Below are 23,733 nucleotides of genomic sequence, written 5' to 3'. Positions count from 1 at the left end.
GTATTCCATGGGAAAATGTCTTTGAAATAGATTAAAACCTGTTAAAATAATTTGCCTGGATGTAGTGGATCTGTCAACTGAAGCAATGCAAATAACTTCTAAGTCTTGAGACTGACTAGCAGCCGGGCACGGATGGGGGTGGTTGGAGAAGCCTGATTAGGAAGACATAGGAGGAGGATTAAACCAAACTTCCCCAGATTAGTGTGCTTAGCAATGCAGTATTACCACTAGGTCAGCAGAGCACTTTGCCTGCTTCCTGTTCCTTACGCAATGTAGCTGTGTTTCAGTTTGCTAGCTTGATTTGATTTATTTACAACGGATTGGTGTGTGGTTTTTCTTTTGGTTTGTTTTTTCCTAGCAATAGAACAAATGATTTTGTACCTCTAATGGGAAAAAAGTCTGGCAGAGGTTGGGAGGGAGGATGAAGGACACAGGATTAACTCTTCCACATGGGCAGGGATTGACCAACAAGTTTGTGGTGTTCTGATGCAAAGAACCGAGTCTATAAATGAAAAATGTGACCTGCTGGCATCAGTGGGATATCAGTGATGTGTGGAACTGTTGTCCCAAAATCAGCCCAAAATTCCAAAGTAAATTTTCTGTCAGGCCCTTCCATCAATTTGTTCTGTAGCTGGAGTAGCATGCCATGCATGTCTGCTTGAGGTCTGTATGTGACTGTTGTCACCTGATCATATACTTGCTATGATGTTGTTAACTTAAATCCCTTTGAGACCCTCATATGTGTCCCTCCATTATCCTGTCACATACTGGAAACTGCTATTGGGGAGTGGTGATCACTGGACGGTGCTTCTTTGCATTGTCTATCTTCATACTGTCTCACACAGATAAGTAATGATGCTGTATGTTACTCTTTGGATATTGGGTGAGGAAATTGAGGATCTGGTAGTCTCTAAAAACCAAGTTTTGAGAATGGCTAACAGAAAGGAAAAGGATGCCTTTGGTATCAACCCATTATTCTGAAGTTTCTTTTAGTGTCGGCAAGTTTAAGGCAGAAGCATTTATTTTACAGATTCAGAACAGACCACAGCTGCAGGCTTTGCAGGAATAAGTGAACTGAAACAAAAAGGGAAAAAAGAGGCATGTTTCTAATACTTTGTTTATTTCAAAAGATTTCTCTCACCCTGACCCAGCTGTACAACTGAAAGGTGGTATCACAGTTGCTGTGTGAGGACTTAATCTTGCAATTCTTAGCTCTAATTTTGAGGTTGTGTTTATGAAAAAGATCCCGGGTCTAAGAACCTCTGCTGCTTCTTGTATTCTTAAATTCAACTTTGGACACTACCCACACACATACAAACCAACCTGTTTAATGTCATCTGTCCACATGCAAGGAGTCTCATCCTTCCTGTCATCAAGTCATTGCTTGCTAGCTCCCACTTTGAAGGTGGCAAAGTCTTTCAGGTGTTCTTAGAGCCTGGGGGCAGATAGTTAAGGCTCATTCCTGTCCTTGCCTGAGCCCTTAACAAGGTTTGTTAATGTATTATAAAGAACAACATCCTTTTCAATCCACTGGCTCAGGAAATACTTAAATGCCAAGTGTTTGTGTAAAGCTTTTTCATATTAAAAAGTACGCAGTCTGCATAATCAACCTGCAAATCCTTGGTGTTGTTACTGCATGAAAGTGTAATGCTTATTACTAATCGGTCTGAGACAAGACTAATCCATCACTATGAGGTGAGAAGAATCATGGGGTGCGCATGATCTGAGTTTGGATCCAGATTAACTCAGTTCTAAGCCCTTGTTTATACCTTGGAAAGCCTCTGCTCTCCCATCTCCAGCCACCAGTGAGTATTACCACCATAGTGTTTTAAGATGGTCAGAAGTCTTTCACTCAGCTTTTCCTGCCATGTGTTCACATACAGCTGCTGTGACCTAGACCATGGCTCTGTCTGTTCTCTCTAAGCACTTGGGCACGCTTAAGACTCTGGCTAAATGTTTGGGCCTTGCTATCCTGGTTGACCCTCCTTCCTGGCATGCCAAGGTGGTGCAGAAGCACAAGGCTGTAATGCAGTATGTCAGTCAGAGATGGAATCAGGCCAAAGTAAACGGTGTTTCAGAATCTCTGGCCCAGATGGTTAACTGTGCCATGATCTGCTTGCTCAGGATGACAAGGGACAATAAGAGAGCACACAAACTCTGTCCCAGTTTTAATGGTTTTCTGTACCAGCCCCAGCATAAGGGGTGCTATTAAAGCAGTTCAGATGTTGCTCTGAGTTTTACAAACTTGCATGTTTGGAGAGAGGAATAGATTATGTTAAGGTTTGAAGTTAAATTAAAAGTGATTACTTTTCTGCATTACTGAGGAGGAGAAGGATTTGATGGGGGTTAAGACAGATCCCGGTTCCCCCCATCCTCTTTTGCTTTTGTTCCAGTTGTAAGTCATTATTAACAAATCAGGGACAGAATAGTCCAGATATAGATATCTGTCCAGATAGACAGACAGATATACAAGTGTTAGGAATACATTGGTTAAAGATTGACGTATCCAAATGGTTGTCTGTTGTTTCCAGCTGTCAAGCAAAATTAAATACCCTCACTACAAGTCTTGCTTTGCATAAGCACATCTTGAGGATGTGTGTACTTTCGCTGTCCAGTTTAGTCATGAGAGTACAGATCTGTGTGCTGGTTTGTGCTTCGGTATCAACTTAAAGCACTGCAATTACATCAGTACGTTCCTTGAGCCTGAATGCGTGATATACAGACTCATCTGCTGGTTTTCTTCATTGCTGTACATTTTGGGGAAAGATGATGTACCAATATGAAACATTCTTATCCTGGTATGACAGCTTACATGTTTGAGGTTGTTCTGGCTTTCTTGTTTTGGTGGCGGGGGGGAGCCCAAACCCAAAACTAAACCCCAAATCCTACCTCTGTTCGAAGCAGTTAAATTGAAACTGTGTGTTGATTAGGTCTGAAGCATACCTGTTGTTACTGCTTCCCTATGCAGGTATTTTGGGACTAGTTGTTTACATGCAACTGAATGTTTGTGTAAGTAGTTGCAGATTCAGTCAAGAAGCTGGTAACAAAGTAGTAGTAACAGCAGAGCTAAAGACCTTTCATTATTTCTATTGACATGTCACTTTTGTTTGTAGAATGAAATGTGTCTTGCCACACAGCAGCTTTCGAAGCAGCTCCTTGCTTATGAAAAGCAGGTATGTTCAACGTACGACTTGGATTTCTTTTCAGCCTCAGCACTTGTGAAGAAGTCTGTGTAAATATTATGGTGTCCACAAGTTCATTTGCTTTACTTGTTTTCATGTGAAGGCTGTTCTTTAAAAGAAATAAAATGCAAAATGTGAGTTAATAAATTTATGAAGATGCAAGCCAGTTTGTTCCTATGGTATGACTATGACTTTAAAATTAGTTTAATAAGCATTAATTATATGTTGTCTAAAATCCATTCATTTAAAACAAGTGGAGCAGGGTAAAAGGGTAAAAGAATACTAATGAGTTACTGTTTTTCCATTTATTTTTATCATTTATTGCATTTTGTAGGAGCATTCATTACCTTTGTAGTAAAACACGTATTTTATACTCACCTTTATTGATTTATGGACCAAATGTGTGTTTCTGTTTCCAGCATTTTGCCTTAGGTAAAGGAGATGAAGAAGTGATATCCACTCTTCATTACTTTTCAAAAGTTGTGGACGAGGTAATTTGAATTGCCAATATTCTATTTTTACATTATAGAATATTAGTGGTTTTTTCTTTTGGGCTTTGTCCTTTTGATTCTGAGCCTTTCCACTGAAGGCTAGATTGTGCCTGGGTTTTGCAGAATCATTTATGGTAGTATCAGCCTTTCATAATGGTTAGAGCTGTTTCTGTGGCTTCATCCCACATGCTGTCCTCAGAGCAAAGCTGAATTTTCTAAGTAGGAGAATTAGAAAAGAAGCTGAAGCAGGACTTGTCATCTAGGTAGGGGCCATTTTTTATTAGATTTCATTTAAGATGACATTTCCATTTATACACTGCAGTTTGAGCCAAAACTTGCCAGGGATGGATGCAGGGCAGCTATAAATTAGTAAAGTTGCAGTTTAGTTGCTGTGAGATCATGCATAACCCAGAGGTGTCTGGGGGAGGTGGCAGAAATGCCTGCTGAAGGCAGGTGGGGTACTAAGCTGTGTGTGCTGAACACTTCTACTCCCTGTAGGTTGCTGCTAAGTACTGGGGATCTTTCTAAATGCTTTTGTTAGACCTGCCCATATAACACCTCAATATAATCTTGGTATCTAGGTCCTTATTGCTTAAGTATCATTTGTGACATTGCACTTTCTGTTGTGAGCAGGGCTGTGCCATCAGAAAGGTGCTGTTCTTGTTAGTCTACTTTTGGCTTCCACTGATAAGGCAGAAGGGTGGATTGAGGTCTGCTGTTTTGGAGAGGAGAGTTTTGTGGGGCAAAAAACAAGTTAAAAATTTTAGAGCATATGGATAACTTAACTACAGTGAGAGGAATCCCAAAGGGTAACTTTTCGATTAGACTTCTCCTACTGCACATGTGCTCTCAGGGGATACTTGAAAGTTATGTTTGTTGTCACAAGTCTTGTACTTGTCTGCAACTATGAATGAATCAAAACCAGAACTTTCTCCTTCCCAGGTACAAGAGGACATCCCATTTGGGAGCAGAAAGCCGCGAGGCTCTCTGTTCAGTTCTGTCAGTCACATTTTCCTTCACAAGAACCTACTCCATTCCTCAGCCTCCTTTTCTGTGTGTTAGCTACCCCTTGTACCTGTTCCTCAGTTATCTGTTCTACACGATGGAGTTGTCCTTGTTTAGTTTTGTATCTACTCATGGGAAATACTTCATCCTTACATGCATAACCTCACCTAGAGGCCTCCAGGTTACTGTGAGCAAATGGGCAGAATATGTCAGCATGTGGTGCGCTCCTGGTTTGTAGTATCAGGTGCTCTGGCAGTGTGATTGTTACTTGTCCTACCTGAACCCATCTAATATTCTTAGCATGCCACTGCTGGTGTGTAGAGCCTTGCCTTCATCCTAAACAGTGTCACATGAGTGCTTTAAAAATAGGTCTCCATGTGCTGAATTTTAGAGAGATGCTTACAAAAACAGGAATGGGAAACTGCTCTAAAGGTAAAACATTTGAATGGGACCTTTCGCCGTGGTTGCTCCCTGTTGTGATTGTGTCCTGGATAACCCTCGTGAATGGAAAGAGATTCTAGTCATGGTGGTGGTACTGTAACTCTGTGATGTAGACACTAACAAAAACTGGTTAATAAAGCTAATTAAGATTAAATCCTGATTTGTTAAGCATTAGAATTAATGGTCAAGTGAACTGCCCTAATAGCAGTATGCAGGAACCAAGAAGTTCTTGGATCCTTGGAAAACACCAGGCAGGAGTTAAGCATTTAGGGGAAAATCCCCGTCTGTCTCTGATATCTTGAGAAATTTATTTTAAGCACTGAAGCACACTGAAGTACCCTTTCTTTTATAATAAAATCGACATTTTATTATACCCTTTTTTTTGTCTGCTGGGCACAAATGGCAGGCTACAGAGTGCTGTTATTTTTAATTTTTTTATTTACACTGTGGTTTAGAGTATTGCTCTATTCTCTGTTTCAGCTCAATATTCTTCATTCTGAACTGGCAAAACAGCTTGCAGATACAATGGTTCTCCCAATAATACAATTTCGGGAAAAGGATCTCACAGGTAAATTTTATTTTAAGCTTTAATTTTCCTCATGTGTTCCTTCTTGCTTATTTTATAGTAAGGGGAGACATAGTGCCATGTAATAATTTGTTCTTTGATGATTCACAGAAAAGTTTTTTGGTGGATTTTTTTTTTATTGCCTGCTACAGAATTTCATTGACAGGTGCATGCTTTTACTCAGACATAAACAGTGCAAGTTCATCACATCACATTTTATGCACCATATGGTGCAAGTTTGAAAATACACGGCTTTGTTCTTTGCTGGGTCACTTTGCTTTTACATTAGTGTAATTTCACTGAAATTGTTGATATTATGATTGCCTGAAGAAGGGAAGTTTAGCAGTTAATCTGGCTTGCAAGTAGTATTTATGCAGCTTCAGAAGATTGGATTTGTTTGTTTGTAAAAAAACAAGCAAAAATGTTTTTTTAACTTCAGAGTATAGTATTTTCCCTCCCTTTCAAGGAGTCAGTCTTTAAATCCTTGCCATGCAAAGGTAGTTCCAAGTAACCTGATTGCACAAACTTCGACATTCATTAAACAGCAAAGCAATAATGCAAATGTTTGGTGTTAATTTCAGAAGAAACAAGGTCACATTCAAGGTCAAGGATATCTTAACCTACTCATGCAAAAGAAATAAGAGTTTTTACTGCAGATTTTTTTTTTTTAAACCCACTTTTAATCTAGCTAATCTCAGTCCTGTTTATGTACTTTTAAAGACATCATTTTGATGGGAAACAAAACAACTACAGCACAATAATGACTGGTTTAGGTTCCTCATATGGTAGCATCTCATTTAAAGTGAAGACATCAAGGTGTTTATTTTAATGGATATGTTGTTTATCGTACAATGTCAAATATAATGCAGGATTTGGAAGGTAAGATCTATAAACAATTTCCCCCTCTTTAATGTGGCTTCATTGATACAGTGATTCTGCTTCCATCTTTATGGGTTCTGCTGCCTGGTTCATAAAAGAAGACATAAAAAGAAAATGCAAGTGAAGCATGCAATCAAAGTCTCAACTACTTCATCACAAAAAATGAAATTTTCTTCAACACCTCTGGATGTCAAAGTTGTTTTTTTTTCTATCCATCCATCACAACCTCCATTTTTCTCTGACAGAGTCTGTAGAACAGTTTTTAGTAGAGGCCTGGCCATACTGACATTTCATCGTAGGATTAAACAAGGAAGCAAGGAAGATTGACCGTGTTGTTGTTTTTACTTTTGATATTCCTATGTCTGTGTCTTGAACGCTATAGAAACTTCTAGGTTAAAGATAGTCACACCTGGGAAGAATTTCTGCCTTTCTGCATCAGTCATGAGGAAGTGTTCCAGGGAGACAAAGGTGGTACGAAGCTGATCAATGAGTAGGTTGTTACAAGTAATCAGAGACCATGATGACATCCTACAGTTTCCCCTTTTCACTGTTGCATAATGTCTGTTCTTGTGAATGTGCTTGCTTTGTAGCTTTTTGAGAAGGGTTTTGCCAGTTGCAGCATACATAGATATGCACGCTGAGAGTAGCTTGTGCCCAGCACAGAGTTAAGTCACCTGTTTAGCTTCAGAAACTCATGACCAGTGTTTGTTATGGTAAGCATTATAGCCAGCAGTCAGATGTGTTAGATATGTATTTCTTTTCACAGAGAAATTTAGCAAAAAATGTTCCACATTGATGAAGGTTCATGTACAGTAAAGGGGCTTACTTATGTCTCTGGGACTTGGATTTCTCAGTATCACATAAGCATTGTCAGGAAGTTGTTCAGAACTGCCGGTCTTTTATGATAGTGCTGGGCCTTTTGTCATAACAAGCATACTGAAATGGTGCTTCTTTGGGTAAACTACACTGGCAGATAGGAATCTTTTTCATAGTGATAACTTTATTAAGAAAGTAAACACACTCAATTTTTCATTTGCTATCTGCCTGTTCATTTCTCTAGCAGCTGATCTGGTTTATCATTATCAAGACAGGCACAACATGCATCTCTGCTGTGAAAGGACTTAGTGACTTAGGCATTAAATATGCCATAAACGGTCTCAGTTGAGCAAAGTCTTTACAGCTGGTTTTACTTTGAATATTTGATTTCTCTTTTCCAGAAGTAAGCACGTTGAAGGATCTTTTTGGCCTTGCTAGCAATGGTATGTTTCCCTGTTTTGTTTGTTTCTAATGGTGTGCACCTGTTATATCACATAAGACATTTTTAATCTACGCACACACACATCACATTTCTAAAAAAAATAATATTCCTTGTCTACAGAACATGACGTGTCCATGGCAAAGTATAGCAGGTTACCGAAAAGGAAAGAAAATGAAAAGGTAACGAACATGAAAGGGAAAAGGAAAAGTTTCCATCAGCCGTTTTGTCTGCATCATTGTTCACTTACGAACTTTGGAGAGTTCATCGGTTAAATTCACAGTAGCTCAAGAGTGCTTGTGATTTCGTTTCCGAGCAGACACAAAGCTTTTAAACATGAATTCAGCAAAGTTATACCTGTTTTCCCCAAGTTAGGCAAGTGATCAAGTACTGTGCTGAACTAGAGCCCTTCAGATGCAGGGGAGCTCTTGGGCAATCCAAATGACTATAAATAGATCTGTATAGGCCTACTGTTGTACAGCTGATGTGATGATGCTGTATCAATGGGTACAATTCATTGTGAACTGTCATGAAGCCTTGTGTCTGCTGTTTATAAAGCATTCCATTTACTCGCATTTACCTTCTTCCTAAACTTCTCTGTATGGATTGTCATTCCACTTACAGTACACGTAACTCTGTTGGTGGGATTGTTTTACGTTTCTTCTTCTTTGCCCACTGGACCACTGTTCCCAAATATATCCCTGTATGCCAAAAAGAGTGTGATTGGCCCTATCCTAAGGGTGCATCAGTTCTACAAGATGGCCATTAAAGGAAATGCATTACAGAACGGAATGTGATACAGCATATTATGAATTATTCATCTCTGAATTTGCACTTGCAGGCTTGTGTTGTGATCTCAGCTGCAAGTAGACTTCTTGCATTGAGATCAGATACAGAATTTTAGTTGTGGTACTTACATAGTTTGTAGTCACAGGGGCTCCCCAAATGCTTTAGTACCTTGCCAGAGAAGGGCTTGAAGTACTTGCTTTGGGTTTTGGATTTGCTTTCTTCGTTTCTCATCTTTCGCTTTTATGTGAAGAAGTTCTGTAATGAGAGTTGTTTTAAAGATAATTTGAAAATAATCAGTAAATGTAAATATATCCTTGTGCATAGTAACACCATGATCAATTTTATTCAGCTTAAGGCAGAAGTGGCAAAAGAAGTGGCAAATGCAAGAAGAAAGCAGCACCTTTCATCTCTGCAGTATTACTGTGCCCTGAATGCTCTGCAATACAGGAAGAGAGTGGCAATGATGGAACCTATGCTAGGATATACACGAGGACAGGTATGGACAGTAACACATCTATATCACTTAGACATGTCCCTGGGAAAAGGAAAACGTTGTAGCTCTGGATTATTTTTTTTTTTTTGAGAACTGACAAATGATAACAGGGAAAGGAAATACTTTTATTCAGCTTGCTTAGATTCTAACAACAGTTTTGTTAGAATCAGTTTTGTTAGAATAAATCAACTGTTAGTTGAGTAGTTTAGATGTAGTTGCATAGTTTAGATATTCAGGAAAGACATCAATGAAAAAAAAATTCCAGTACATTTATATGCAAAATCAGCCTGGGGTTAATTTTTTCACAGCTAAGCTATCAGTGGAGCAGCATTTACTTCCACTGTTTACTCTGCACAAACTCTCTTATGTAGCAGTTCCCTTCCTGGCACATAGTGTTCAGCATACTGATGAGGAGTGTACACGATAGGGAACAGAGCATGCACTAGAGAACTGGAAGGGCAGAACAATGGAGTGGATTGAGCATAAGGCTGGCAAATCCTGTTTCTAATCTTTATTCTGCTAGCAATTTGATAGAGCATTTCTCAGGTCTGTAAAATGCAGTAGTAATACTGATAATCTGACTCTCCAGAATGTCAGGAGGATCAGCAAACTAGTATTTTCACAGCACTTGATTCTCATTGCCACAGATTTTAAGGGCCTGTTGTGCTTTGACACTGATGAAAGAAAGTGTTGGGAAAATGAGAATTGGGCTGTGAAAACAGAAAATACGGATCTTTGAGACTGTAGTGTGGATTGTCATCTCCATTGTCCTGTGTCTTTTGCAGATCATGGACCCCATATAGAACAGGTATTAAATGAGAATTTAGTCACTTTCCCCACCATGGGAGTTCACACTGCTTCTCTGCTGTTGTTATCCTAAGGAAAGAGCTGTGTCAGTTTCCTTTACTGGAAGCCAAACAGAACTTTCTTTCCCTGTATTTTATCTGGCAAAACTGCCATATCTTAGTGCTTTATACAGGAAAGTCTTAGGTTGTCATGGGAATGACTGAGTAGCCAGAAGCCAGTTGATACTGATGCTTAAATACTGTTAATCTTCAGCATAAGTATATATTTTCTGTATTAATTACTCAAAATACACGTGTCATGTTTCACATTTCTAATGAATAAGCAGGCCATAAGGAATTTTTGGAAGCAGTGGCTAATAGCAGGTTTATTTGACTGAAAACTGACATCAACGTCTAAGCTAGGCATATCAGTCTATCATCAGTGGAATTTCGAGCTTTTCCCTCCTGAACTAGGCTTCTGAAGTAAATAGGTGAATCATTCTTTAAGAGAGCATGCTTCCTCTCCTTTGTTTGTAAAGGGAGTCTGTGGTCGTTAACATGGTTGCAGAAATCTGAATTAAAAGTAAGAGGAATCCCATGTCCCAGGGTTAGAGAAAAAGAGTGGAATCACAAGTAAAATGGGATGAAATAGCTAATAAATTGCTTAACAGCCAGGAATTTGCTTTTACACTTCTTTCCAGAGTAGTTCACCATTTTTTGATTTATTATTTTAAAGCTAATTAATTGCACACATGCACTAGCTGTGTCTGTGTTTCACACAGTTGCCAGTAGATCCTAATGATGACTGTGTACCCCACAGCAGGTAATCCAAGGTCAAGCCTGCACTGAGTGCTTTGCTGCTGTTGCGTGTCTGCTGAGCCATACCAGCTAAGTGAATTCGTCTTCTGTCACAAAATGCGCACTTTGGCCTTAGTAGCTTTTTTTAGCTCCTGCAGCAGAATAAAATCCATGGTAAATCTGTAGTTGATATAACTGATTGTGCTGGAGGCTTCTGCTAGCACAGCTATGCTTCATCTCTTTCCTGACTGATTTTGCTGTAACAGTTCAAAAATTTCCAAACTGGAGTTGGTAGTCCAGGTTGGACTACTAAATCTAATGGATGATTTGTGTCCCATTCCTTTTAATGTGGTGGCATTCCATGCAGTGGCTCATGGCATCGCTAGACCCGATTCTGCACAGTGCTGTTATGGGAGAAGGCTACCTGTTCCCTTATTTCAGTCATTCAGCAAGTTCATTGGAACATACCTGTCAGCAGCCAGTAGCTTCTGTGTGTGTGAAAAGGGTGTGTGAAAGGGTGTGCAAAAATGAGAAACACAAAGAAAGGAAATGCAGCTGTTTTGACCATGTGATCACCAGCCAGATGCATCAGTTGATAACGGAATTGCTGTTAACACAGTTCCCACAATCTGTTACTTGTCTGCCAAAAACAAGACAACTTCCATTGTCCATCTTTTGGTATTTTTCAGATCAACTTTTTTAAGAAAGGAGCAGAAATGTTTTCCAAAAGAATGGACAGCTTTTTGTCATCTGTTTCAGACATGGTTCAAAGGTAATGCAATACTTTTCCTTTTGTCATTGGGCATGTTTTGTTAAAGCAGCAGGTGGAAAGGAGGTATGTTTATGCATGTAAAGGAAAATGCTGTCAGTGAACTGCAGAGAGTATTTTTACAGTATAGTCAAGAACTATATACTGTAAAGTGTTCACATGCTTATATCCCTATGTCTCTTCTTGGACTCAAAAGCATGGAATTTGGGCTTGAAGTGTGTTAACAAAATTAATATAATAGAGGTAAACTGCATTCTGAATTAGAGGTATTTATACTTACTGGATCTTCTGTAATAATACTGTAACAATAATCCATTAACTTCTCAAGTAAGGATTTAGGTCCTGTAGTGTTTGATGTTGTAGCTACATAAGGCAAACTCCTCCCCTAGAGAACATACTCATTGCATTCAGTATAGGCTGTATCAGTTTACTGAGTTCTGCCTGCTTTGGCTAACTAAGGCTTTATTTCATTAATTTTGTGATTATTTTTTCTTATATACACACACAGTGACCCCCACACCCTGTCCTCTACTTGTCGTGAAGATTGACATTTGCTTTATAATTAAGTCCCTGTAAATGTAAACTTTACATTTAAAATGTAATCAGAGAGAACATTAATAATTGATCTTAAATCAGCTGGAACACTAGACTGAGTCCTTCACTTTATTGCTTCATACCTTTCATATCAGACTGTAGCCAAATCATTACTTATTCTGGCTGGTGGCATTTTAAATAAATTGTTAATTTGAGAACAGTGTTGTAATTAATTTCCCTGTATAGTAAGTTCTTTTACTAAATGATTCTTTACTTCCTGTACCTTACTTGTTTATCTTTTCACACTCACTTCTGAAGTAAATCCCCCTGCCATCTACACAGCAGTTGTATAAACTGGAGGACAGATTTTTAACTCCCTTTGAAATAGTGCCCTTTACTTAATAAGCTGAGAGCATCTTGCTCGTGTCTTACAGGCACAGTGAGGATCCTGCCACTGGATCCTCACCATAGAATAACCCCTTGTTTTCCAAAGTCTGATGAATTTGAATTCTGGATAGTGCGCAGTACTAAATGGAAGCAAAAACAGGATGCTCACTTGTTCTGCTGAGTCTGGTTTTTGTATTTTAGATCTGTCACACAGCAGAGCTTGAAAGTACAAGTCAAATGTAATTAGTGCAGGAGTGTGATGGCTTTGGAAAAAAACAAAAAGAGAAGCTTGCAAAAAGTTGAATGACACTGTGCGGCTTAGCAATTACTGACACAGGACACGGTTTCATGACTTAAGATTATACAGCCACTGAAAACCATGCTGCCCACTCCATTCCTCCTTTAGTGCTGGGGATCACAAGGCTTCAGTGAGTCAGATCTGCTTGCTAATCAAGCTAAAAGTGTTTTATGTCAGATTTGTTTTCTTGGAATAATAAGCTGATGAGACCCATTGTGCACCTGCAGAATTTCAGCAGTGATGTAGTCTTGCATCTGTTTAAGTGGATTGTGACACTGAGTCTTCATATTTGGAAATATTTTCATTTATACAGTGAATATTGCTAACCGTGTGAAAACACATAAGACAGATCATGAAAATATTCTCAGTAACCAGTTGGTCTCATTGCCACAAATGCATATAACTTCAGAATTATCAGCTTTTCTCTGCTTTCTACGCTGGAGACAGGAGAAATAGCCTTAGGGAGTGGAATCCAATCTCGGGAACCATGAAGATGCCAGGGCAGTTTTGATGCAAGGAATTTGTGGTGCAACAACAATGACTGATTAAAAGATTCATTGAAGTAGCACTTATGTAAAAACTCACAGTACTGTTCCACTTTATTTCAAAATGAAATTTAAATAATTCTTACTCTGTCATTTAATGATTATGTTGAAAGGCACTAGCTTGCAAAATACGGCTTAATTTAATTCAGATCTGATGGTATTACTCAGCCTTTATAACTCGGCCTCTCATATGACTTGGCTAGGTGGTAAGATGCACGCAGCTGGTCTCATTCTGGAAGTGATATGGGAGCTTAGGAAGTCTCAGCTTTCCAAAGATGTGGAAAAGCTGGAAGTAATATGAAACAGACGAGCAGCATGATGCAAGAGTCATTCTTCATCTGGCCAGCCAGATACTGCTTAGTGCTGACTTAAATGCGGCACTGTGTCTCTAGATTACTTCAGCAGTTACAGGAAAACACCAACTTCAACAAAAGACTGGGGAGGAGAAAAGGGAAGAATCATATGTATTTGTGTACTTGCCTTGTCCTTTTCCACAGGCTTTTTGCCACTGTGAGAGACAAGGTAGTGGACAACATGGATCTCTTGTCCTGCTGTGTACAGCCTGGGTTATGTGCCCATGTTCTTCAAAAGGTTTAACCGCTGGGGCAGGAAGTAGGGAGAAAATTGCTTATTCTATAGGCGCAGGTGTTAATGACTTTCTAAAGTATGCAATGACAAGTACTCTTATGTTTCCACCCCATGAGTTTTCCTAGTAGCCTGGATACAGTTAATAACTCCTCAGGCCTGGAAAAGTTAATAAATAAATCAAATATTTGCTGGTATTGTTTCTCTGAAAGTCAAAGAACAGCTGCTGCCATATGGACCTCGAGGGGTCATCTAGTCCACTCTCCTGCTGAGAGCAGGGTCAGTTCCAGCAGAGTGCTCAGCACTGTGGCCAGGCAGATTTTGAGCATCTCTGTCTCTCACACATGGCACACACAGCATCTGGTTACAGCTTGTGTCCAGTCCCTCATCCTTTCACTACACACCTCCAAGAAGGGTCAAGCTCCGTCTGCTGTATACCCTCCAGTCAGGTGGTTAAGCAGTAAGATCCCCTCCTTAGCCTTCATTCCACGAAGCTGAAAAGCAATTCTCGCAGCTTCTTCTCATGTCCCGTGTTCTGGCCCACTAGCCATCTTGGTAGCTCTTCCATTGACTTTGTTTCTGTCTTCCGTGTGCTGAGCACCAAAAGCAGACACAGTACTCCTGCTGGAATCTCACAAGTGCTGAACAGACGAGAATAATTACTTCCTCTGACCCGCTGGCTGTACTCTTGCTCCTGCAGGCCAGGATGTGACTGTCCTAATTCTGCCACAAGGACATGGTGCTGGCTCAAGTTCAGCTTGTCCTCTAGGACCCCCAGGTCCTTTGCTGAAAGTTGCTTTCTGTCCAGATGCCTCCTGTCCTTTACAGTTGCAGGGAGTTGTTCCGTCCCAGGCAGGACTTGCGATTTGTCTTTGCTGAACTTTGTGAGGTTCCTGCCTGCCCATTTCTGCAGCACGCCAGCGTCCCTGCGAACAGCAGCCCGCACTCTGCCCTATCTGCCAGTCGGCCTTTCCAGCTGGGTGTGCCTGTGGGTGGTGACGATGAACTGACTGATGAGGGACATCACTAATAGCTGGGTGCCAGTTGGCCTTTGTTTCACTGGTTACAACCCTTTGTGCTCAGTAGCCCAGACATGTTTTCTACCGATCTTGTAGTAGACTTCTCCAGTTTGTATTTCACCAGTTTGGCTATAAGCATACTATGGGAGACCATGTGAAAGGGCTTGCTGAAGTCAAGTGAAACAGCATCCACTGCTCTTCTCCAGTCCACCAAGATAGTCATTGCATTGCAGAAGGTCATGATCAGGATCAGGATGGTCGGGCATGATTTAAATCTGTGCTGGCTGTTCCCAGTTGCCTTCTTGTCCTTTGTGTGTTTGGAAATGGCTGGAGAATTCACCCTGTAACTTTCCCAGGGACTGACATATGGCTGACTGGCTTTTAGTTCCCCAGATTATTTTTCTTACCTGTCTCAAAGGCAGGTGTGACACTTACCTTTTTTCAGTCATTAGGAACCTTCCCTGCTGCAGCGAACTGTTGAAGATTATCAGTAGAGACCAGCCTTGCAGGAACATTGGCTAGCTCCCTCAGGACCTCAGTTCACAGAACATGTAACCAGACCTCAGGTTCTCAGAAGGGCAAGGGCAAGCAGGTGGTCTAAAACCATCTTCTACTTCCTTGTCAACAGATGTGCCAAATAGTGCTTGCAGCTGAATGGAGATCTAAGCCCTTTTATGTATGGTGTATATCTATCTATCTATAGTATATATTTAATAGTGTTTTTTTTAATTAATTATGACACATTTTCAAAATGGGAGGCTGTTTGTTGCTTTCTGATTATGCCCATTGCGTTGGTGTGTATTGATCACAAGAGTCTACAAATGAAACACTGATGTTGATGGAAACAAGGCAGGTTTATCAGTGGGCTTGTCAAGTGGTCAGTGGGAACCTTTGAAAATTATGTGGTTCCCAATGATTGTCTGACAGCAGAGCTGAAAAAAAAAGACGATATTTCACTGTCTTATGGTGACCGACTGTGGCCTCTCTGCTTGCTTGTTCTAGTGAAATAGCTGCTCTGTTTCCCCCATATGCCACATGTGTCTGTATATATATGTGTGATGCTTCTGCAACGAATTATCACTTACTTTCTGAGTTCAGTTTTGCACTCAGATACCCCTTCACAGTTACCACTTTAAGCAAACTGGATTTTACAGGTATGTTCAAAAAGAGCTCAGTTTTGCCAGCCTGCACCAAGGATGTTTTCTGAATCACACCAAAGTGGAAGACAGTATTATAAAGGAACGTAAAGCTAAAATGGGACTTGAACAACAGATTTTGTTACTGTGTTGTTCTGAATTCATGGAAAACTTGCTGTTGAAAGTCCACGGCAGTGGTCTCTTGGCAGGAATTCCTACATGTTACAGTTGCACCATTTAGAAAAAGTTTTGTGAAAGCCAAGATACAGTATAGTAAAGCCTACTTTGAGCTGTGCTGCTATCCTGGGGCAACAGCTGTACATGTTCAGCACTGTAAATTCATACAAACATTTCCCTCTCAACACTTAAGCATTTCTTGTGTGATCATTTTGGTTTTAAAAAACAAGCTTATAATTCTGATCTCTATATATTGTTTGAGGAAAAGATAACTGTTTAGTACAAATTGCAAAAAAAGAAAGCATAGCTACTGTATGAGACATACGGAGAATAATGTCTTCTAGCTGGGCTTGCAAAATAAAGGGCAAGGGGAAATCCTGGCTGCAATTTTGCTGCCCGCCTGCCAAAGACAGAGTATGTGCATCTTCTCTCTTTAGGCTCAGGTGACATTTTCTGGGAGTATAGTTCCCTGTTGTATGCTTCTTCCTTCTGTTCATGCCTAACTGCAGTGATTTATCTAGTCCTTAGAGAAAGCCTTGGACATGCAGTCTTACATGATATTTCCTGTAAAGTCCTAAAAATGAACTTTTGCCTTTGAATGACTCTCCAGTGTAATGTCAACTAGTATTTTTATTCATTCTGGCTTACAGGTGTTAGCTATATCCTGGTATAAATTGACTAATGGTGGCTTTGGGTTTATTCTTATATTGTTTGTTGTTTGGTTTTTTTTCCCAGCATACAGGGAGAGCTGGATGCTGAAGCTGAAAAAATGAGGGTATCCCAGCAGGACTTAATTGCGGTTAATGAATCTGTTTACATCCCAGATTCTGATGTAACTTCACCTGCTATCAATAGAAATCTCATCCAGAAGGCTGGCTACCTTAATCTTAGAAAGTAAGACTGTTGCTACCTACTGGTTTGTTTAGTTGCTGACTAGTTGCTACAAGTTTTTTAGGTCGTAAAGACTCCTCAGTAAGGTGTTTGAGGCTCCTGAATGACTATGGTAGCTGTACTCTTCAGCTCCTAAGTGTCTTTGTCATCTTTGGAAATGTGTTTTAGAAGCTTAAACCAAATCAGAGGCATTTAAGACTATTTTCCTGAAAACAGAAGTTTACTTCTGATTGAATTCACTTACAGGGATGATTTCCTGTGTTCAAGTGGCTAAAGTTAGAAACTGATGGGGCTGGGTTCAGATTGTTCCCAGTTCTTAAGGCTAAAGAAAACATAGTGTTTACAAAAAGAAACAGCTATACTTTGTAGCTAGTACATGTTTTCATAAACTATCTCCTTTGTCCATAAAGCTTTTATTTGTGTAATGCAAACGCATAACTTTGAATGTATACTATACGTAAAGTTACTTCTGCAAATTTTCCAAGTAATATCTTCCATCAACCTCTGCAGGAGCTATGTACATTTGTGGCATATAGTAACCCTGTTTATGGGATTGATTAAATATCAGTTCATTTCTATTTGACTAGTAATTCTTTTGTTGTTGTGAGTGGACATTTATTAATTTCTCAAAGCATGCATTCTCAGAGCTGGATTACAATGTAATAGGACTCCATAGCTAGGGAGGAGATGGACTCTGTGAGATACTACTTGCAGAAGATACTTTTTAAAATGATGATTCTTTGACTGAAATTGTTCATGCTGCTCTTCAGCTTGAAAATACCTTTTTTTTTTTTTTTTTTTGGTCTAGCTTAATAGTATTTCATGGCAGTTACTCAATACCAATAATTTTCATTCCTTAACAAGGAGATACTGCAGCGAATGTTTTTAATTTGGGTTGTTTCAAAGCAGTTTAACTTTTCAGCTTTCTGTAAGGATTAGTCTCTGCTAGGAATAGGTGCTGCTTTTACTTCTTAACAGAGACTCATCATAAGAAAAAAAAATTCTAGGGTCGGACGTAAGGTTTAGATTAGCATCAGAATATGTTTGCAGTTTCGTATGTTTGGAGTAATTTCTAAATAGTAATGAGTCTTTATCACTGCATCTTCTCCTTAGTAAAACAGGTCTGGTGACTACAACTTGGGAAAGACTGTATTTCTTCACTCAAGGTGGCAACTTGATGTGTCAGCCAAGGGGAGCAGTAGCTGGAGGATTGATTCAGGACCTGGACAACTGCTCTGTTATGGCTGTAGACTGTGAAGACAGAAGATACTGCTTTCAGATCACTACTCCTACAGGCAAAGCGTATGAGACAGGTTTTATTTGAGGACAGCCAGTCACACCTGCCCTTTCAGATGCTGTTTCATGTAAAACATGTTTGCTGTAATAGTAAGCCTTTCTGGGTTTCCAGAAGGGTGTTTCCAAATTAAAAGCATGTTCCTTCCCGTCCTCCCCCACGACTGCCTGAACGGCAGATGCGCTATCCTTTAGCTGCAGCCTATTTGTGGGTTTTGTTCCCTATTTGTGGGTTTTGTTCCTTTCATGGTTAATAGATACAAAGCTTGGTGATGTTATTGTAAGACCTGGAGTCAAACAGTCCTGGTGTCCACTATTAGCACTGATACGCTGTTTATATTTCAGGGGTATAACCCTTCAAGCAGAAAGCAAGAAAGAATACGAGGAGGTAAAAATATTTTCTTAAAGTTGTTATTCTTGTATACAAGTGAACTCGAAGAGTTCAATTTCATTTTTACCTTCCAGTGGATATGTGCCATCAACAACATCTCCAGACAGATCTATCTCACTGACAATCCAGAGGTAGGAGCTTGTTTCTGTCTTTCAGTTCATTCCTTCCAACTTGCTATCACATTGTTCTTTATGTGGCAATGTAAAGTAAGTGTGTAGAAGAGCTGTTCTGTCTTGTTTTTGTAGGCAGCTGCAATCAAGTTAAATCAGACAGCCCTACAAGCAGTGACTCCCATTACCAGCTTTGGGAAAAAACACGAAGTTCATTACCCCAGGTAGCATTCTCACTTGCACGGGCTAGGGGCTGTGTGCTCAGTCCTGCTTTTTTTACAGGGCAGCAGTGACCAAGGGAGAAAGCCCTGTCAAGGCCCTGGCTTTACAGGCCTGTGTTCTCCAGCAAATTCCTCTACTTCTGGTGTTTCCTGTTGAAAGCTGTAAGAAATGCAAGTGTTGAGGGTAGTGCTTATTGCTCCACATCACAGCTTTGAAGCTTCTTGTGGTTGGTGTTGGGATTTCGCTGTTTCTTTGGGAACAAACACAATGCTTTATTTCCAAGTGCTTTGCTGTAAGGGAATGACTTGTAATGCGGATAATACAGCAGAGTCCCCAGTATACATAGAAGTGAGTATATTCTTGCATATTACCTCAAGCATTTCCTGTCAGTCTGTCACAGGAATATGCCTTACGCTGCTGTCAGAATAATTACTGTTGTTCTTTTGTGCTTGTTCAGGTCAATCAATAAAGCTCCCTCCTTCAAATATTTTTAGTAGTGTTTTAGGATATGCTTATATGCAAAATAAGTATTTTATGTATCATTTCTTTGTGTCCGCATGATCCTAGCATCTTGCTCAGTGGGAACTCTTCAGACTTAAATCGTCATCGTTGGCTTTCAAGCCCAGTGCTGGACTGAAATCCTGCTTTAAGAAGCAGTGTGATAAATAAAATAGGGCAAGTCTGTGTCACACTGACTTCACCATGAAGGGACTTCTCTGCAAGTTTTGTCACAAAATTGTAAATTCATACTCAGACATTTACTTGTATAAATTCAAGTTTTTCCAGATCTTTTGCCTCTCAGGCCAGTGCCTTTACTATGATTTATGATTCCCTTTATTATGATTGCTTACAGATTCCAAAGATTCCATATAGCCATGGGGAATGCCAGTCTATTTCTTTCAACTTTTATTCACAGTACAACTGTTTCACTTTGATTACAGTTTTATAAATAGAGGAGTATTGCTGTCTATTTCACCGGGCAAAGGAAATACCTATTTCATTGACAACTAATCTCCAAAGTCACTTTTACATCTGTATGCAACCAGGAAATTTTCTAGAAGTAGAAGGATGCTGCTAGTAAACCCAGTGTACCATATGTAGTGATGGGTGTAATTGTGACCTCTGTAGCTGTGGGAAACACAGAATTTCATTCTCTTTAAGAAAAGTTGCAGGAAGAAATCTGACCTGTGTAACACTTCTTTTTAACTATCACATTGTAACCTGCGGCCAAGTAAGATCTGAAAAAGATGTCAGGATTGCCATTTACACCTATAGGCACAAGTCAGGTCTCTGCTGTTTGCATTGATAATGCAGCTGTAAATGTGGCCATTAGAGAGAAGGGAGGCTAAGAGCAACCTGTGGCTGAAAGTCAGCCCCCGCCACAGAGTTACCTGCCTTCACTTTTAATATACCAGCATTTACATTTTTCCAAAATAATTTTAGATATAAAAAAAATAAACCTGAGATTTTATTAGAGTTCTCAGTAATGGGTAAATAGGAAAATATTCCATCTTTGTGTATAGTGGCTCAATCCTGCTTTGGATTTTTGAATAATCTTGTCTCCCACAGCAAAGATAGGATGTCATTGATTGATTGAAACATTCTTTTCCATTTTCACTTTAGCCAGAATGTGAAGAATACAGAAAACAATAAAGTAATTCCTAATGAATTGGCTGGCATTCAAGACTCCACACAACTCATTGCTCCTGGAACACCGATTCAATTTGATATCGTACTGCCAGCCACAGAATTCCTGGACCAGAACAGAGGTGGCAGGTACGGCCAGAGACAACAGTGATGGATTACTTTGAGTGATTTCAGGGGAGACAATTAGTACTGCAGCATGTGTGTGTGATGACCAGAATCGCTAATTAGAGTTTTTATTCTTATTTCATAGGCGTGCAAACCCGTTTGGGGAATCTGAAGACAGCAGCAGAGATGAGGAGGAAGGTCAGTGCTTCCTTTTTCCAGATAAAATTAGTCATGATTTTAGGCCTAATTCAGCTGGCAGCTATTCATTGTCTCTTCGTGAAAGCACCTGACACCGTGGAGCAGCAGTAACAGATCCATGGTAGTGCTGAAGGTAGTTAGCTTTCAGAAGCCAGTAAACATCACTACGTGTGTAAAACAAACACTTTTCTTTCTTGATGCTCCAAGCTGTAGTCCAGATTAGATTTATGTCAAATGTTTAAAGGCAGAAAGATTTGGTATGTTTGATTTTAGTCTTTTTTTTTTTTCTTTTTTTATAAAGTATCTGTTGATTTCTTTAGAAAGGGTTTGATGGGACTATTATAATTCTGCTCAAGTCTGGTACTGCTTAGTAGCCTTTTCTTACCCATGTGCACTCTGAAATCCACAATCTAAATCTCACAGAGGCCCAGCACGTAGCTAGCTAGCAGCAGCAACATGTCTCTTTCAACAAAGGGAGAGTTCCTTACTGCTGCCCCCTTCCCATCCGCCCAGTGACAAGCTAGCAGAAGTCAGCAGTTCTGACCTTCCTCTACTGGCACATGCAGGGCTTAGACCCTGACTGTTCCCTCTTCCCCTGTGCCAGTTACAGCCGCTGCCTGGAACCCACAGCCCCTGTCAGGAAGCTGCTCACAGAACCAAAGCAAGACTGACCAGTTTGAACACTCTCACTTGCATGTGCTGTCCCATCGCGAGGTAGGATGGCTGCAAGCGGCCTGACAGCAGAGAGGCTGCGAGAAGCTGGCAGCTCCACGCTGGCGGCGGCAGCAGCAGCACCCTGCTGCACTGTGCAGCACGCAGAAGAGCGTACAGTGCTTAGGTGACCGCCCTGCGCCTCGTACTGCACAAGGGGACTGACGCTTAACCCTCTTTGTGGTGCCTGTGCAATGTGGACACAGCTGTAGTGGCCTTTGAACCGTCACATTCGGCAGGACTTACCCTGCTTCACCTTGCTTACTGCCAGCTGTACCGGGGGCGCGAACAAATGATGGCTTTGTCGCATAATGGCTACTTAGTTGTAAATAGGAGTTTGGTGATAGCGAGCAAGGAAGGATTTAATGAAAACCTCACTGGAGTCAGCTGTGTGGAAGATCAGGACATAGAAGAAAGTGAGAAATGTACAAGGTTTAAAGATAAGAGTTAATTTGATGGAAGCTGAGGCTTGTGCACAATCAAATTTATCACCGTTTATGTGTACCTGATAAAAAGACAGGCAAGTGAATTTTACTAGCTAATCCAATGAGGCACAAAGGAACAGTTATACTTTTAAAGCTTCCAAGCAACTTTGATTTTTCTTTTTTTTTCTCCACACTGGCTGCCAGTTCAAGCACTGTAAAACTGGGTCAGAGCGCTGCCTGGCTCTGTTTACTGTTGAATTTCCAAAGTGAAGAAAATAAGTTCATTGGTAACGTCACCTACTGAAAGATTGAAGTAGCACAGTGAAGGAAGTTATGCCTTTTTGTCTTCCAGATTCACTCCTGCAGCAGATGTTCGTAGTTCGGTTTTTAGGATCTATGGCTGTTCAGTCAGACGACACGAGTGAGGTGATTTATGAAGCTATGAGACAAGTGTTAGCTGCTCGTGCTATTCACAACATATTCCGTATGACTGAATCCCATCTCATGGTCACCAGCAAGAACCTGAGGTACTGTAAAACCATCACCTGGTCAACATTCTGTTCTCTTCATACAGCTTGTGATTAGTAAAGTATTTTTGGTTTCGTTACACCCTTTGAGGAGGGAGTAAGTCCCAGGATTCACTTTATTTAGTAAAAATGTCTCTCTTCTTACTCTAGTACCTAGAAAACATCCTCCTGACTAAGTTGTAAGAACATCCTACTGAAATTTAGGGGATGCAGTGGGGCTATAAGGCCTCACAGATACAAAAAAAGATGCAAAAAAAATGCTTTGGAAGGTTGTCTTTCCTTACATGTAGTAACAGCAAGAGAGCCATTGCTGTCCTGTTGTCAGTGTTATCGCTGTAGAATATGTTGATACAAGACATTCCCTTTAGTTGGAGCGCACTGGCGTCCATATGTGTTGGTCCATGCGCACAGGCTGCTTACCACGTTGTGATGCAGAAAGGTATCATGACCTGTATGTGTCAGCAGCAGAGAGACAGGGTCGAGTTGAACGTTTTCATTGACCAACTTGAAATCAGATGAAGCATTTTGATTCTGTGCATGTTTCCTCATCTGTAAAACTGCTCTCGCAATTGCCTTACTATTATAAAGCTCCTTGAAATTACTAAGAATCACTCTAAAATACTTTCTTTTCCCCCCCCTACATATAATTGCAGGTTAATAGATCCTCAAACCCAAGTTACACGAACAAGCGTAAGTAACGTTTGTATCTGGTTTTCTGCCCAGCATTGAATACTCAGTCGCATGCACTTGAGCTCTTGACCAACCTAACCATACGCTGGTTAAAACAAGCGAATTCTTTATTACGCTTTTCCAGTTTGAACTCACCACTGTGACACAGTTTGCTGCTCATCAGGATAACAGGCGACTGATTGGCTTTGTGGTCCATCTCAGCGAGGCACCGGGAGAAGAGTCCATGAGCGCATATGTTTTTGAGAGCAACACAGAAGGGGAAAAGGTTTGTGTAACATTTGATAAAATACTTCATTTAGCAAACAGGTCTTGGGCTTCTTGGCTTACACATCTGGGAAGCAGTGCTACAGGAGCAGGAGTAGCTCAATTTCTTGCCAAGAAAACAGGCCT

The 23,733-nt window shown here is 40.3% G+C and overlaps 1 protein-coding gene across 1 annotated transcript in view; it reads left to right on the top strand.

Moving 5' to 3' along the window:
• APPL2 (adaptor protein, phosphotyrosine interacting with PH domain and leucine zipper 2) overlaps positions 1 to 23,733 on the top strand; it is a 38,740-nt gene that overhangs the window by 12,304 nt on the left and 2,703 nt on the right. Inside the window, exons 3-19 of the mRNA XM_040596840.1 lie at positions 3,114 to 3,173; positions 3,602 to 3,673; positions 5,600 to 5,687; positions 7,781 to 7,822; positions 7,942 to 8,000; positions 8,957 to 9,103; positions 11,373 to 11,455; positions 16,869 to 17,027; positions 18,138 to 18,326; positions 18,663 to 18,705; positions 18,783 to 18,839; positions 18,954 to 19,042; positions 20,664 to 20,816; positions 20,938 to 20,990; positions 22,479 to 22,653; positions 23,307 to 23,343; positions 23,468 to 23,608. Of these exons, the coding sequence (XP_040452774.1) occupies positions 3,114 to 3,173; positions 3,602 to 3,673; positions 5,600 to 5,687; positions 7,781 to 7,822; positions 7,942 to 8,000; positions 8,957 to 9,103; positions 11,373 to 11,455; positions 16,869 to 17,027; positions 18,138 to 18,326; positions 18,663 to 18,705; positions 18,783 to 18,839; positions 18,954 to 19,042; positions 20,664 to 20,816; positions 20,938 to 20,990; positions 22,479 to 22,653; positions 23,307 to 23,343; positions 23,468 to 23,608 (1,647 nt within the window). The remainder of the gene's footprint in view (positions 1 to 3,113; positions 3,174 to 3,601; positions 3,674 to 5,599; positions 5,688 to 7,780; positions 7,823 to 7,941; positions 8,001 to 8,956; positions 9,104 to 11,372; positions 11,456 to 16,868; positions 17,028 to 18,137; positions 18,327 to 18,662; positions 18,706 to 18,782; positions 18,840 to 18,953; positions 19,043 to 20,663; positions 20,817 to 20,937; positions 20,991 to 22,478; positions 22,654 to 23,306; positions 23,344 to 23,467; positions 23,609 to 23,733) is intronic.

This window comes from Falco naumanni, chromosome 5 (assembly GCF_017639655.2).
Source record: "Falco naumanni isolate bFalNau1 chromosome 5, bFalNau1.pat, whole genome shotgun sequence".
In the NCBI taxonomy this organism is placed as follows: Eukaryota; Metazoa; Chordata; class Aves; order Falconiformes; family Falconidae; genus Falco; species Falco naumanni.
Note: the sequence above shows the minus strand (reverse complement) of the source record. Positions and strands in the feature narration are given on the sequence as shown.